The 12,573-nt window shown below is 45.4% G+C and overlaps 2 protein-coding genes across 2 annotated transcripts in view; one reads left to right on the top strand and one right to left on the bottom strand.

Moving 5' to 3' along the window:
- Window positions 1-12,573, bottom strand: part of LOC126262462 (uncharacterized) — a 359,342-nt gene that overhangs the window by 336,066 nt on the left and 10,703 nt on the right. The gene's annotated exons all lie outside the window — the stretch shown is intronic.
- The window catches only part of LOC126262460 (uncharacterized), a 421,346-nt gene continuing 420,282 nt past the window's right edge, over window positions 11,510-12,573 (top strand). The window contains exon 1 of the mRNA XM_049959116.1: window positions 11,510-11,631. Within this exon, the coding sequence (XP_049815073.1) occupies window positions 11,593-11,631 (39 nt within the window). The 5' untranslated portion in view covers window positions 11,510-11,592. The remainder of the gene's footprint in view (window positions 11,632-12,573) is intronic.

Genomic DNA, 12,573 nt, shown 5'->3' with positions numbered 1-12,573 from the left:
CACAACACTTAAATTATTACACTGAATATTTAATACTAGGCGACTGCCCACTCCGGAGCATCGCAACAGGTACTGCCAGCCTCTGGCGCGCTGCTCCTGCCCATTACTTCGAGACCTATCATAAGCACATACTCCGCCTCAGCGATAACTGCCTCACAGCGTTCTTTCACAGGTACCTCTTAGTAATCAATATATCGATTATGCTCTTGGATAATACGTTAAAATTTACAATTTTCATTATATGCACTACGTAGTCAAAAGTACCCGGACACCTGCCTCAAAATGACTTACAAGTTCGTGACGCCCTCCATCGGCAATGCAGGAATTCAGTATGGTGGTGGCCCACCCTTAGCCTTGATGACAGATTCCACTCTCGCAAGCATACGTTCAATCATGTGCTGCAAAGTTTCTTGGGGAATGGCAGCCCATTCCTCACGGAGTGCTGCACTGAGTATAGGTATCGATGTCGGTCGGTGAGGCCTGGCACGCATTCGGCGTTCCAAAACATCCCAAAGATGTTCTGTAGGATTCGGGTCAGGACTCTGTGCAGGCCAGTCCATTGCAGGGATGTCATTGTCGTGTAACCACTCCGCCACAGGCTATGCATTATGATCAGGTACTCTATCGTGTTGAGAGACGCAATCGCCATCCCCAAATTGCTCTTCAACTGTGGGAAGCAAGAAGGTGCTTAAAACATCAATGTAGGCCTGTGACGTGATAGTGCCACGCAAAACAACAAGGGGTACAAGCCCCCTCCATGAAAAACACGACCACGCCATAACACCACCGCCTCCAAATTTTACTGTTGGCACTGCACACGCCGGCAGATGACATTCACCGGGAATTCGCCATATGCACACCCTGCCATCGGATCGCCACATTGTGTACCGTGATTCGTCACTCTACACAACGTTTTTTCCACTGTTCAATCGTCCAATGTTTACACTCCTTGCTCCAAGCGATGCATCGTTTGGCATTTACCGGCACACAACTCAGTGAGAAGGCTGTAAGTCATCTGGACCGGCCAGACGAAGCTGTAGCATTTGCGTTGCTTCCTCAGTTCGTCGTGCTTTTGAATACATGCTAACGGAAACCAGCGGCCAGTGACTTGTTCAAACTGTCCGGCAAGACGCTGAAAACCGATCCATCACTGATTTTTATTTGCAGTACGACGGTCTTCGAGCACCTCGCCTTCTGCTAATATTGTGATTCGCATTTCTTCACAGAATGATGGTCTGCCTCTTTGTTCTTAGCCTGACCTCACCCAGCCACTGTGTCAGACACTGAGGTGACAAAAGTCATGGAATATGCAAATAGCAATAGTGTAAGGTGGGGGGTTTTGTTTTTGCTTACTCTAGAATTGAGAACAACTGTGTGAGGCGCATTGACAAGTTTAATGTCGCACTATTTCTCACAAAATTACAACTTTCACACAGTTTTCAACTCGCCAACATAAAAACAGCGCAATGGATAACGCATCTTGCCAACATCAAAAAGTGAAATAAGTTTATACCCAACAATGTGAAATGTTAACTCTCTTAAAGCACATTAATCCTAAACACAATATTATGGAAGTTTAATTGGAAGTTTCTTTACCTTAATCCTAAGCACAATAATATGAAAGTTTAATTGGACTTTCTTTACAAAATTTCTCCTACACATTAGTTATGATGTTGGTCAGTACTACGAAAATCGTCCGATTCCGGTTCAAAGTTCGGTACTATTTAGGATGACAATTAAGTCTACAGTCGATGGTTAGTCAAGTGACAAATTTGAGCATAACATTACCCAAGGTCCCTCGAGTTTACAGTGGACGCAAGCTGGTGAACCACCAAAGTTTGCGCCTCTGCACGTGGTATTTATCTTAAGCTGCGACATGTTGCTATCTGCAAGGCCACTCTCCCCCACTGAAATTCCTACACAACTAATCTGACCTTTGCTCAACTATCCAGCAGAAACTTTCCCTATGTTTCCCGTTATATGAGAATACTTGTGCTCAACCCTAGTCTTATTATGTGGCAATACACACGCGCATGGTTGGAGCAGCATACATATTATAATACCCTCTCAGTTCTGGCAAGAACAATTAACTAATTTGGCTGGTTCGTTTCTCCACAGTTGAAGCTAAACGTTGCTACAGCTAATTCTTTAGCTGGAGTGCAGCCGCTGTGAATGCAGTGTCCATACAAATTTCTTCTCTGTGTCGTACGGAGCGTTAAGTGCTCCATTCTGCACTTGACGCCAGTTCGGAGAAGAGTCCTCCAAAAATATTTCTCTCTTGTCCTACTTATGGCAGAACTGCCTCCCTCCACTTGCGTTTCTTTTTACGTCACGACTTTTTTCGACCAATAGGAGCGTTCCTCTTACTTTGTAGAAACACACTCTACCAATCTCAATGTCCCTTCTATCAAACTGTTTCGAAACTTCAGTTTTTTCCTCCTTCCTAGTGAGTTTCCGGCAATCGGACGTTTTGTGCCCATTTTAGACGCCTAAAGTGCATTGACCTTCCCATGTTTCACACTCGCTGGACGAAAATGCGTCACTTGCTTTTGTTTGTATCCCGTTATAATTCCAAAACACAGTTTTCTAAATCTTCTTCTCTGTCCTTGAGCAGATGCCTCGCTACAGGCGGTCCTCCGGCTTGAATCACCTGGTCCGGGGTCACTGTCCTCGTTCCTGCCACCTCTTTAAGCAGTTTCGAGCGTAACTCCCACAGCATGGCTTCGCTACACCATTGTGGAGCTGGCTTTTCAAAACTAAAAGCGACTCGACTCACGTTCCCTGTTCTACCTTCCGCTCAAAGACATGCATTGTATAGGAATGGTGTGTCAATTACCGTCGATTGACTGTCATCCCTTTTTGCATTACATATTGATAGACAAATGTTCTCATAACTTTCGATTTACGTTAGGTGTCATCTTCACCTTCTCGTTGCGATTTGTAAAAGTCTCATGTAAGGTGCGAATCTAACCATTTATTCTGCCACCTTACAATAGTATTGCGTACACAAGGTATAAAATGGCAGTGCATTGGCGGAGCTGTCAGTTCTACTCAGGTGATTCATGTGGAAACGTTTCCTACATGATTATCGCTGCATGACAGGGATTGATAGACTTCCAACGTGGAAGTGTCAAGAGTCCACTGAGAATACCAAATTTCAAGCATTACCACTCATCATGGACAACGCAGTGAATGGCGGCCTTCACTTCACGACCGAAAGTAGCGACTTTTGCGTAAAGTTGTCACTGCTAACAGAAAAGCAACACAGTGTGAAATAACCGACAAAAATCAACGTGGGACGTACGATGAACGTACCCGATAGGACAGTGCGGCAAAATTTTGCGTTAATGGGCTATGGAAGCAGATGAAAAAAGCGAGTGCCTTTGCTAACAGCACGACACCATCTGCAGCGCCTCTCCTGAGCTGGTGGCCACACTGGCTGGACTCGAGACGACTGGAAAACCGTGGCCTGATCAGATAAGTCGCGATTTCAGTTGGTAAGAGCTGATGGTAGTTTTTGAGTGTGGCGCAGGCCCCACGAAGCCCCTTCGTCAACAAGGTGCTGTGCAAGTTGGTGGTGGTTCCATAATGGTGTCGGCTGTATCTACATGGAATGGTACAGGTCCTTGGCCCAACTGAACTTATCATTGACTGGAAATGTTTACTTTCGGCTACTTGGAGACCATTTTCAGTCATTCATGGATTTCATGTTCTCAAACAACGGTGTCATGTCACCGGGCTACAATTGTTTACGACTGGTTTGAAGAACGTTGTGGACACTTCGAGCGAATGATTTGGCCACCCACATCGCCCGACATGAATCCCACAGAACATTCATGGTACATAATCGAGAGCCCAGCTCGTGCACAGCATTCTGCACCGGCAACAGTTTCGCAATTACCAACGGCTACGGAGGCAATATGGCTCCATATTTCTGCAGGGGACTTCCAACAACTTGTTCAGTCCGTGCCACGTCAAGTTGCTGCACTACACCGGGCAAAAGTAGATCCGACACGATATTAGGAGGTATCCTATGACTTTCGTCACCACATTGTACGATGGATCAGTGTTTCCGTACAGCTCACTGACTCAGCATCGACTGTTGCAAAGTTGCTCCTCTTCAAATACAAAGACAGAAAGAAAGAAAAATCAGCACATGGAAGTCCGTTTCATCAACTGGCCGCGCCATATTTTTTTGGCACCTCTACCGGCCTGCCGTGAAACTGTGACTCAGTCTCTGTCAGATGACCCTTACAGAAATATGACATGCTACGAGGTTTATTAGTTTGTGATTACACTACTTCGCGAACCATTGGAATCAGGTGTGCCCGCATCTCGTGGTCGTGCGGTAGCGTTCTCGCTTCCCACGCCCGGGTTCCCGGGTTCGATTCCCGGCGGGGTCAGGGATTTTCTCTGCCTCGTGATGGCTGGGTGTTATGTGCTGTCCTTAGGTTAGTTAGGTTTAAGTAGTTCTAAGTTCTAGGGGACTGATGACCATAGATGTTAAGTCCCATAGTGCTCAGAGCCATTTTTTGGAATCAGGTGCAACATTCACAGGAGTGTCTGACGAGAGCAACCTTGAATGAAATAACAAGTAAATTTAGTTGCGGAAAATGTACATGCTAGTCTAAGTAGTTCATTACGAAAGAAATGGCTTACAAAACACTCCTTCCTACGATACTATTCGTCAATCTGGGACATTTAACGTGTTAGAATAATAGAAGAGATAGATAAGGTCTAACAAAGAACAATAATTTCGTCACGATATCCTGTAGTAAGTGTGAAAGCGTTAATGCAAGGGCCGGCCGCTGTGGCCGAGCAGTTCTAGGCGCTTCAGTCCGGAACCGCGCTGCTGCTACGGTCGCAGGTTCGAATCCTGCCTCGGGCATGGACGTGTGCGATGTCCTCAGGTTAGTTAGGTTTAAGTACTTCTAAGTCTAGGGGACTGATGACCTCAGATGTTAAGTCCCATACTGCTTAGAGCCATTTGAACCATTTCATTAATCCAGGGCAGACGGTGCAAGAAAGGCGTTGCGTTTCGTGGAAGCATTCTATTACGAGAAGAGTCGGTCATCATAAATATCTCAAGTAAGGAGCACGGCGGGAAAACCAGGGAAATTCCGCTTCTTATGGAGACAGCTATCCTCCCGTAAGAGAGAGGAAGAAAGACCTACTGAAAGCTATGGTCCAACAATCACACACTATGGGTCAAAAGAAAAAGAAAGACAAAGACACTGAGGAGTAGCAGAATTGAGATTAGCGATAAAATTATCACCAGAGTTTGGGGACGACGAAGTAGACGAAGCGAAGGAGTTCTGCTAGCGTGGAACCAAAACTACGCATAACGGACGAAGCAAAGATGATGTAAGAATCAGGCTAGCACAGGCAAAGAGAGTGTTCTTCGCAGAACGCAGTCTACTAGTTTCAAACATTGGCCTTAATTTGACAAAGAAATTTCTAACAATGTACGTTTCGAGCACAGTAATTTACGGCAGTGAACCATATACTGTGCGCAAACCGTAACAGAAGAAAATCGAAGGGTTTCAGATGTGGTGCTACAGAAGAATTTTGAAAATCAGGTGGACTGATCACGTAAGGAATGAGGACGTCATCCTCAGAACAGCCGAAGAGATAAACATGAGGAAAATATTGACAAGAAGGGTCGGTATATCAGAACGTGCATTAACACTGAAACAACCCCTTAGAAAAATTAAGAAAGACAGTGCTGGTAAACCTCTTACGTTATTTGAATTTCAAACAGCTGACTTTCAATAATCCCTACAAAAGAATGGCCATGACTAACAATAACATATACCTTTCATGAATCACTTACCTCACAAAGATCTTCGTTACTCAAAATACTGCAATACAGCGTGCGCCAATACTGCCAGCTAAATAAAAAGTTCTAACTACTGAAGGCACTAACTACTGACAGGCATAGTTAGAAAATGAAAGATTTTGATGGAGAACAAAGAATGTGTTTACCTTAATAGTGTTCAAAAGTCATTATACAGGATGAGTCACCTAACGTTACCGCTGGATATATTTCGTAAACCACATCAAATACTGACGAATCGATTCCACAGACCGAACGTGAGGAGAGGGGCTAGTGTAATTGGTTAATACAAACCATAAAAAAATGCACGGAAGTATGTTTTTTAACACAAACCTACGTTTTTTTAAATGGAACCCCGTTAGTTTTGTTAGCACATCTGAACATATAAACAAATACGTAATCAGTGCCGTTTGTTGCATTGTAAAATGTTAATTATATGCGGAGATATTGTAACCTAAAGTTGACGCTTGAGTACCACTCCTCCGCTGTTCGATCGTGTGTACCGGAGAGCACCGAATTACGTAGGGATCCAAAGGGAACGGTGATGGACCTTAGGTACAGAAGAGACTGGAACAGCACATTACGTCCACATGCTAACACCTTTTTATTGGTCTTTTACAGAGACGCACAAGTACATTACCATGCTTTCCTTGCCATTGCCAGTCTACATTTTATATCCTCCCTACTTCAACCATCATCAGTTATTTTGCTCCCCAAATAGCAAAACTCCTTTACTACTTTAAGTGTCTCATTTCCTTATCTAATTCCCTCAGCATAACCCGACTTAATTCGACTACATTCCATTATCCTCGTTTTGCTTTTGTCGATGTTCATCTTATATCCTCCTTTCAACACACTGTCCATTCCGTTCAACTGCTCTTCTAAGTCCTTTGCTGTCCCTGACAGAATTACAATGACATCGACGAACCTCAAAGTTTTTATTTCTTCTTCATGGATTTTAATACCTACTCCGAATTTTTCTTTTGTTTCCTTTACTGCTTGCTCAATATACAGATTGAATAACATCGGGGAGAGGCTACAACCCTATCTCACTCCCTTCCCAACCACTGCTTCCCTTTCATGTCCCTCGACTCTTATAACTGCCATTTGCTTTCTGTACAAATTGTAATTAGCCTTTCGCTCCCTGTATTTTACCTCTGCCACCTTTAGAATTTGAAAGAGAGTATTCCAGTCAACATTGTCAAAAGCTTTCTCTAAGTCTACAAATGCTAGAAACGTAGGTTTGCCTTTCCTAAATCTTTCTTCTAAGATAAGTCGTAAGGTCAGTATTGCCTCACGTATTCCAATATTTCTACGGAATCCAGACTGATCTTCCCCGAGGTCGGCTTCTACCAGTTTTTCCATTCGTCTGTAAAGAATTCGAGTTAGTATTTTGCATCCGTGAATTATTAAACTGATTGTTCGGTAATTTTCACATCTGTCAGCACCTGCTTTCTTTGGGATTGGAATTATTATATTCTTCTTGAAGTGTGAGAGTATTTCGCCTGTCTCATACATTTTGCTCACCAGATGGTAGAGTTTTGTCAGGACTGGCTTTCCCAAGGCCGTCAGTAGTTACACTCCTGGAAATGGAAAAAAGAACACATTGACACCGGTGTGTCAGACCCACCATACTTGCTCCGGACACTGCGAGAGGGCTGTACAAGCAATGATCACACGCACGGCACAGCGGACACACCAGGAACCGCGGTGTTGGCCGTCGAATGGCGCTAGCTGCGCAGCATTTGTGCACCGCCGCCGTCAGTGTCAGCCAGTTTGCCGTGGCATACGGAGCTCCATCGCAGTCTTTAACACTGGTAGCATGCCGCGACAGCGTGGACGTGAACCGCATGTGCAGTTGACGGACTTTGAGCGAGGGCGTATAGTGGGCATGCGGGAGGCCGGGTGGACGTACCGCCAAATTGTTCAACACGTGGGGCGTGAGGGCTCCACAGTAAATCGATGTTGTCGCCAGTGGTCGGCGGAAGGTGCACGTGCCCGTCGACCTGGGACCGGACCGCAGCGACGCACGGATGCGCGCCAAGACCGTAGGATCCTACGCAGTGCCGTAGGGGACCGCACCGCCACTTCCCAGCAAATTAGGGACACTGTGGCTCCTGGGGTATCGGCGAGGACCATTCGCAACCGTCTCCATGAAGCTGGGCTACGGTCCCGCACACCGTTAGGCCGCCTTCCGCTCACGCCCCAACATCGTGCAGCCCGCCTCCAGTGGTGTCGCGACAGGCGTGAATGGAGGGACGAATGGAGACGTGTCGTCTTCAGCGATGAGAGTCGCTTCTGCCTTGGTGCCAATGATGGTCGTATGCGTGTTTGGCGCCGTGCAGATGAGCGCCACAATCAGGACTGCATACGACCGAGGCACACAGGGCCAACACCCGGCATCATGGTGTGGGGAGCGATCTCCTACACTGGCCGTACACCACTGGTGATCGTCGAGGGGACACTGAATAGTGCACGGTACATCCAAACCGTCATCGAACCCATCGTTCTACCATTCCTAGACCAGCAAGGGAACTTGCTGTTCCAACAGGACAATGCACGTCCGCATGTATCCCGTGCCACCCAACGTGCTCTAGAAGGTGTAAGTCAACTACCCTGGCCAGCAAGATCTCCGGATCTGTCCCCCATTGAGCATGTTTGGGACTGGATGAAGCGTCGTCTCACGCGGTCTGCACGTCCAGCACGAACGCTGGTCCAACTGAGGCGCCAGGTGGAAATGGCATGGCAAGTCGTTCCACAGGACTACATCCAGCATCTCTACGATCGTCTCCATGGGAGAATAGCAGCCTGCATTGCTGCGAAAGGTGGATATACACTGTACTAGTGCCGACATTGTACATGCTCTGTTGCCTGTGTCCATGTGCCTGTGGTTCTGTCAGTGTGATCATGTGATGTATCTGACCCCAGGAATGTGTCAATAAAGTTTCCCCTTCCTGGGACAATGAATTCACGGTGTTCTTATTTCAATTTCCAGGAGTGTATAATGGAATGTTGTCTACTCCCGGGGCGTTGTTTCGACCCAGGTCTTTCAGTGCTCAGTCAAACTCTTCACGCAGTATCGTATCTCCCATTTCATCTTCATCTACATCCTCTACCATTTCCATAATATTATCCTCAAGTACATCGCCCTTGTATAGACCCCCTATATACTCTTACCACCTCTCTGCTTTCCCTTCTTTGTTAGAACTGGGTTTCTATCTGAGCTCTTGATATTCATGCAAGTGGTTGTCTTTTCTCCAAAGGTCTCTTCAATTTTCCTGTAGGCAGTATCTGTCTTACCCCTAGTGAGATAAGCCTCTACATCCTTACATTTGTCCTCTAGCCATCCCTGCTTAGCCATTTTGCACTTCCTGTCGATCGCATTTTTGAGACGTTTGTATTCCTTTTTGCCTGCTTCATTTACTGCACTTTTATATTTTCTCATTTCAACAATTAAATTCAATATTTCTTCTGTTACCCAAGGATTTCTACTAGCCCTCGTCTTTTTACCTACTTGATCCTCTGCTGCCTTCACTACTTCATCTCTCAAAGCTACCCATTGTTCTTCTTCTGTATTTCTTTCCCCCATTCGTGTCAATAGTTCCCTTATGCCCTCCCTGAAACTCTCTATAACCTCCGGTTTAGTCAGTTTATCCAGGTCCCATCTCCTCAAATTCCCACCTTTTTGCAGTTTCTTCAGTTTTAATCTACAGTTCATAACCAATAGATTGTGGTCGGAGTACACATCTGCCCCTGGAAATGTCTTACAGTTTAAAACCTGGTTCCTAAATCTCTATCTTACCATTATATAATCTATCTGAAACCTGTCGGTATCTCTAGGCTTCTTCCATGTATACAACCTTCTTTTATGATTCTTGAACCAATTGTTAGCTATGATTAAGTTATGCTCTGTGCAAAATTCTACCAGGCGGCTTCCTCTTTCATTTCTTAGCCCCAATCCATATTCACCTGATACGTTCCTTTACGTGTTCCACAATTGTACAACTGTCGTGGCTTGCGGCATATTGATGTATTCGGTGTAAGACGTGTATATTTCTATTGTTTATTGTCAAATCACAATTTATGAAAGATGTTTCTATTTTATTAATAGGATTAAGTAGGAATAATTAATATTTGTCATGTTGGAAATAATTGTGGTAGCAGGGAATGTCTGCACCAAAGTATTGTTGACAAGAGAGACCGCAAATTCATATAATTTTAAAAAGGGCGGGAGAAACCGCGTACGGATATATTTTAAGAAAAGAGCGGGAAAGACCGCGCATTGATACATTTTGTAATGGTAGCAGGGATTGTCTGCACCAGAAAGCATTGTTGGCAGGAGAGACCGCACTTTAGCGTTCGTAGGATGTCAGTAGTAAGCGAGAAGTGAAGCGAGTCGGTAGCAGGTCCGAAGCGAGAGGTTGAGAGGAGCGGTGTACCTGCCAGCCACTAGCTATGATTTGCAAGAGATTATAAACGGATGTACAGAGACATCAGCTAAGTATTATAATAAGAGGAACTAATATTATTGAATTAATTTTTTGAGAAACTCAAGACTACTGAAGGTATGTTTGCGCATTGCTAGTTGTAAGTTTATTGTAAAAAGTAAGTCTCATTTGAACGTTTGTAAAATCATTTCATTCAGAATATAATTAACTTTTGCCAGCAATATTGCATTTCTAATTATAATCCATCCCAAAAAGCATCAACGTAAAACTTTGCAAAATTTTATTGTTGTCAAGAAAAATTTTAACTATGAATTACGTAACTTCAGCCAAATTGATTAAAGAATAACGTCAGCTTTGCTATTAAAGAATAACGTCAGCTTTGGTAATAAATACAGCCACTTATTATGAAAGCCCACCAGCAACTAATAGAGTATAGTAAAACAGAGTAAGTATATTCATGTCGCAGTTCGATGTAGCAGTCAGATGGCGATCCAGTAACAGTAAAAAAGGTAAGCAACAGTTTTGGGTTATTGCAGATAACGACTGAGAGCCACGACGACGACACGTTCTATGTTTCGTCGAAATAATCAGAAAATCACTTTTAATAAGCAGCAATTACATTTGTATGCGAAGTTAGAGAAAGAGAATAAATTTGGCTAATGGCTCTGAGCACTATGCGACTTAACTTCTGAGGTCATTAGTCGCCTAGAACTTAGAACTAAATAAACCTAACTAACCTAAGGACATCACACACAGCCATGCCCGAGGCAGGATTCGAACCTGCGACCGTAGCGGTCACGCGGTGCCAGACTGAAGCGTCTTTAACCGCACGGCCACACCGGCCGGCGAGAATAAATTTCAAAGAGAAGATTTCATTTGTTATTATTAAACAAGAGAAAGAAATCCTAAGAAAAGGTTACATAGTTTGCTGTAAAAGGGAAGGTTATCAGTAACACAAGAGGTATAGAGGAGACGGGAAGGTTTCATCGTAGATTCAGATGCAGGTGTAGATGTTTCCGTCATTGTCATTTCCGACTGGGTGGGACCCCACGTAGTGCGAACGCGGAGTGTTCGGTGGGAAATTCCTGTGCCAGCGGCGCGTTCGTGTGATGGTGGTGAGGCGTCAGCGCGCACCCCTCCCCGAGGAGGGGCAGAGCCGGAGGTACCGTACGCCGGCCGGCCGCCAGGTGCGGCGGCCTGGATCCGCACAGTGCTGCGACGGCCGACGACCCGCGTGGCCACCGCGATCCACTTGCTGCCACCTTGAACCCGGCGAAGGACGCGCGCCGCCCGCCCGTTCTCAAGGACATGGCGCTCCTCAGGGGACCCTGCTGCTGCCTGCTCGCGGTAAGTCTCCGCCCGGCTCACATCTGCAAGCGTGCATTTCGCTGGCGCATTCTGCACCTCCATTCTGCTCTAAAAGCTTCCGTTCGATTTCTGGGTCAGGATGGCAGGTAGATGTTATCCACCACCCTCTCTCCTAGCCCGTTCGCGGGCGATACGAGAAAGAAATCTAACTGCTCGTACGCTTCGTGATATTTCCTGATCTCTCCTATTTTAATATTGACTTTTTTTAATTTATTCATTTACTTATTTAATCTTGCAGTATTAGGGCCATCGGGTATTCTGTTACAACTAACCAGGGATTCTACATAATTTACATTCTAAATAGAATACGTTGTCCATTGTAGGCTGTGTTGTGCTTTATTACGAGGCGTATTCGGAAAGTAAGGCCCGATTTGGCGCGAAATGGAAACCACTGTGAAAATCCAGCCGGCCGGAGTGGTCGAACGGTTCTAGGCACTACAGTCTGGAACCGCGCGACCGCTACAGTCGCAGGTTTGAATCCTGCCTCGGGCATGGATGTGTGTGATGTTCTTAGGTTAGTTAGGTTTAAGTAGTGCTAAGTTCTAGGGGACTGATGATAAGAGAAGTTAAGTCCCATAATGCTCAAAGCCATTTGAACCATTTTTTGTGAAAATCCGATGGAACTTTGCAAAGATGTGATGGGCGGCGTCTTTTGCGTGCCTGTCGATCGCTTCACGTCGCTCTTTTCAGTTCAGAGCCCAAAGTGATCGTGCAGAAATGCCTACAACAACAGTGTCTCCGGCCGAGTATGTGGATCTGTGCCGGCTGCGGTGGCTGAGTGGTTCTAGGCGCTTCAGTCTGGAACTGCGTGACTGCTACAGTCACAGGTTCTAATCCTGCCTTGGGCATGGATGTGTGTGATGTCCTTAGGTTAGTTAGGTTCAAACAAATAGCTCTAAGTTCTAGGGGACTGATGACCTC

The sequence above is a fragment of the Schistocerca nitens genome, chromosome 6, assembly GCF_023898315.1.
Source record: "Schistocerca nitens isolate TAMUIC-IGC-003100 chromosome 6, iqSchNite1.1, whole genome shotgun sequence".
In the NCBI taxonomy this organism is placed as follows: Eukaryota; Metazoa; Arthropoda; class Insecta; order Orthoptera; family Acrididae; genus Schistocerca; species Schistocerca nitens.
The sequence above is the reverse complement of the archived record's forward strand: the minus strand, read 5'-3'. Positions and strand labels throughout refer to the sequence as shown.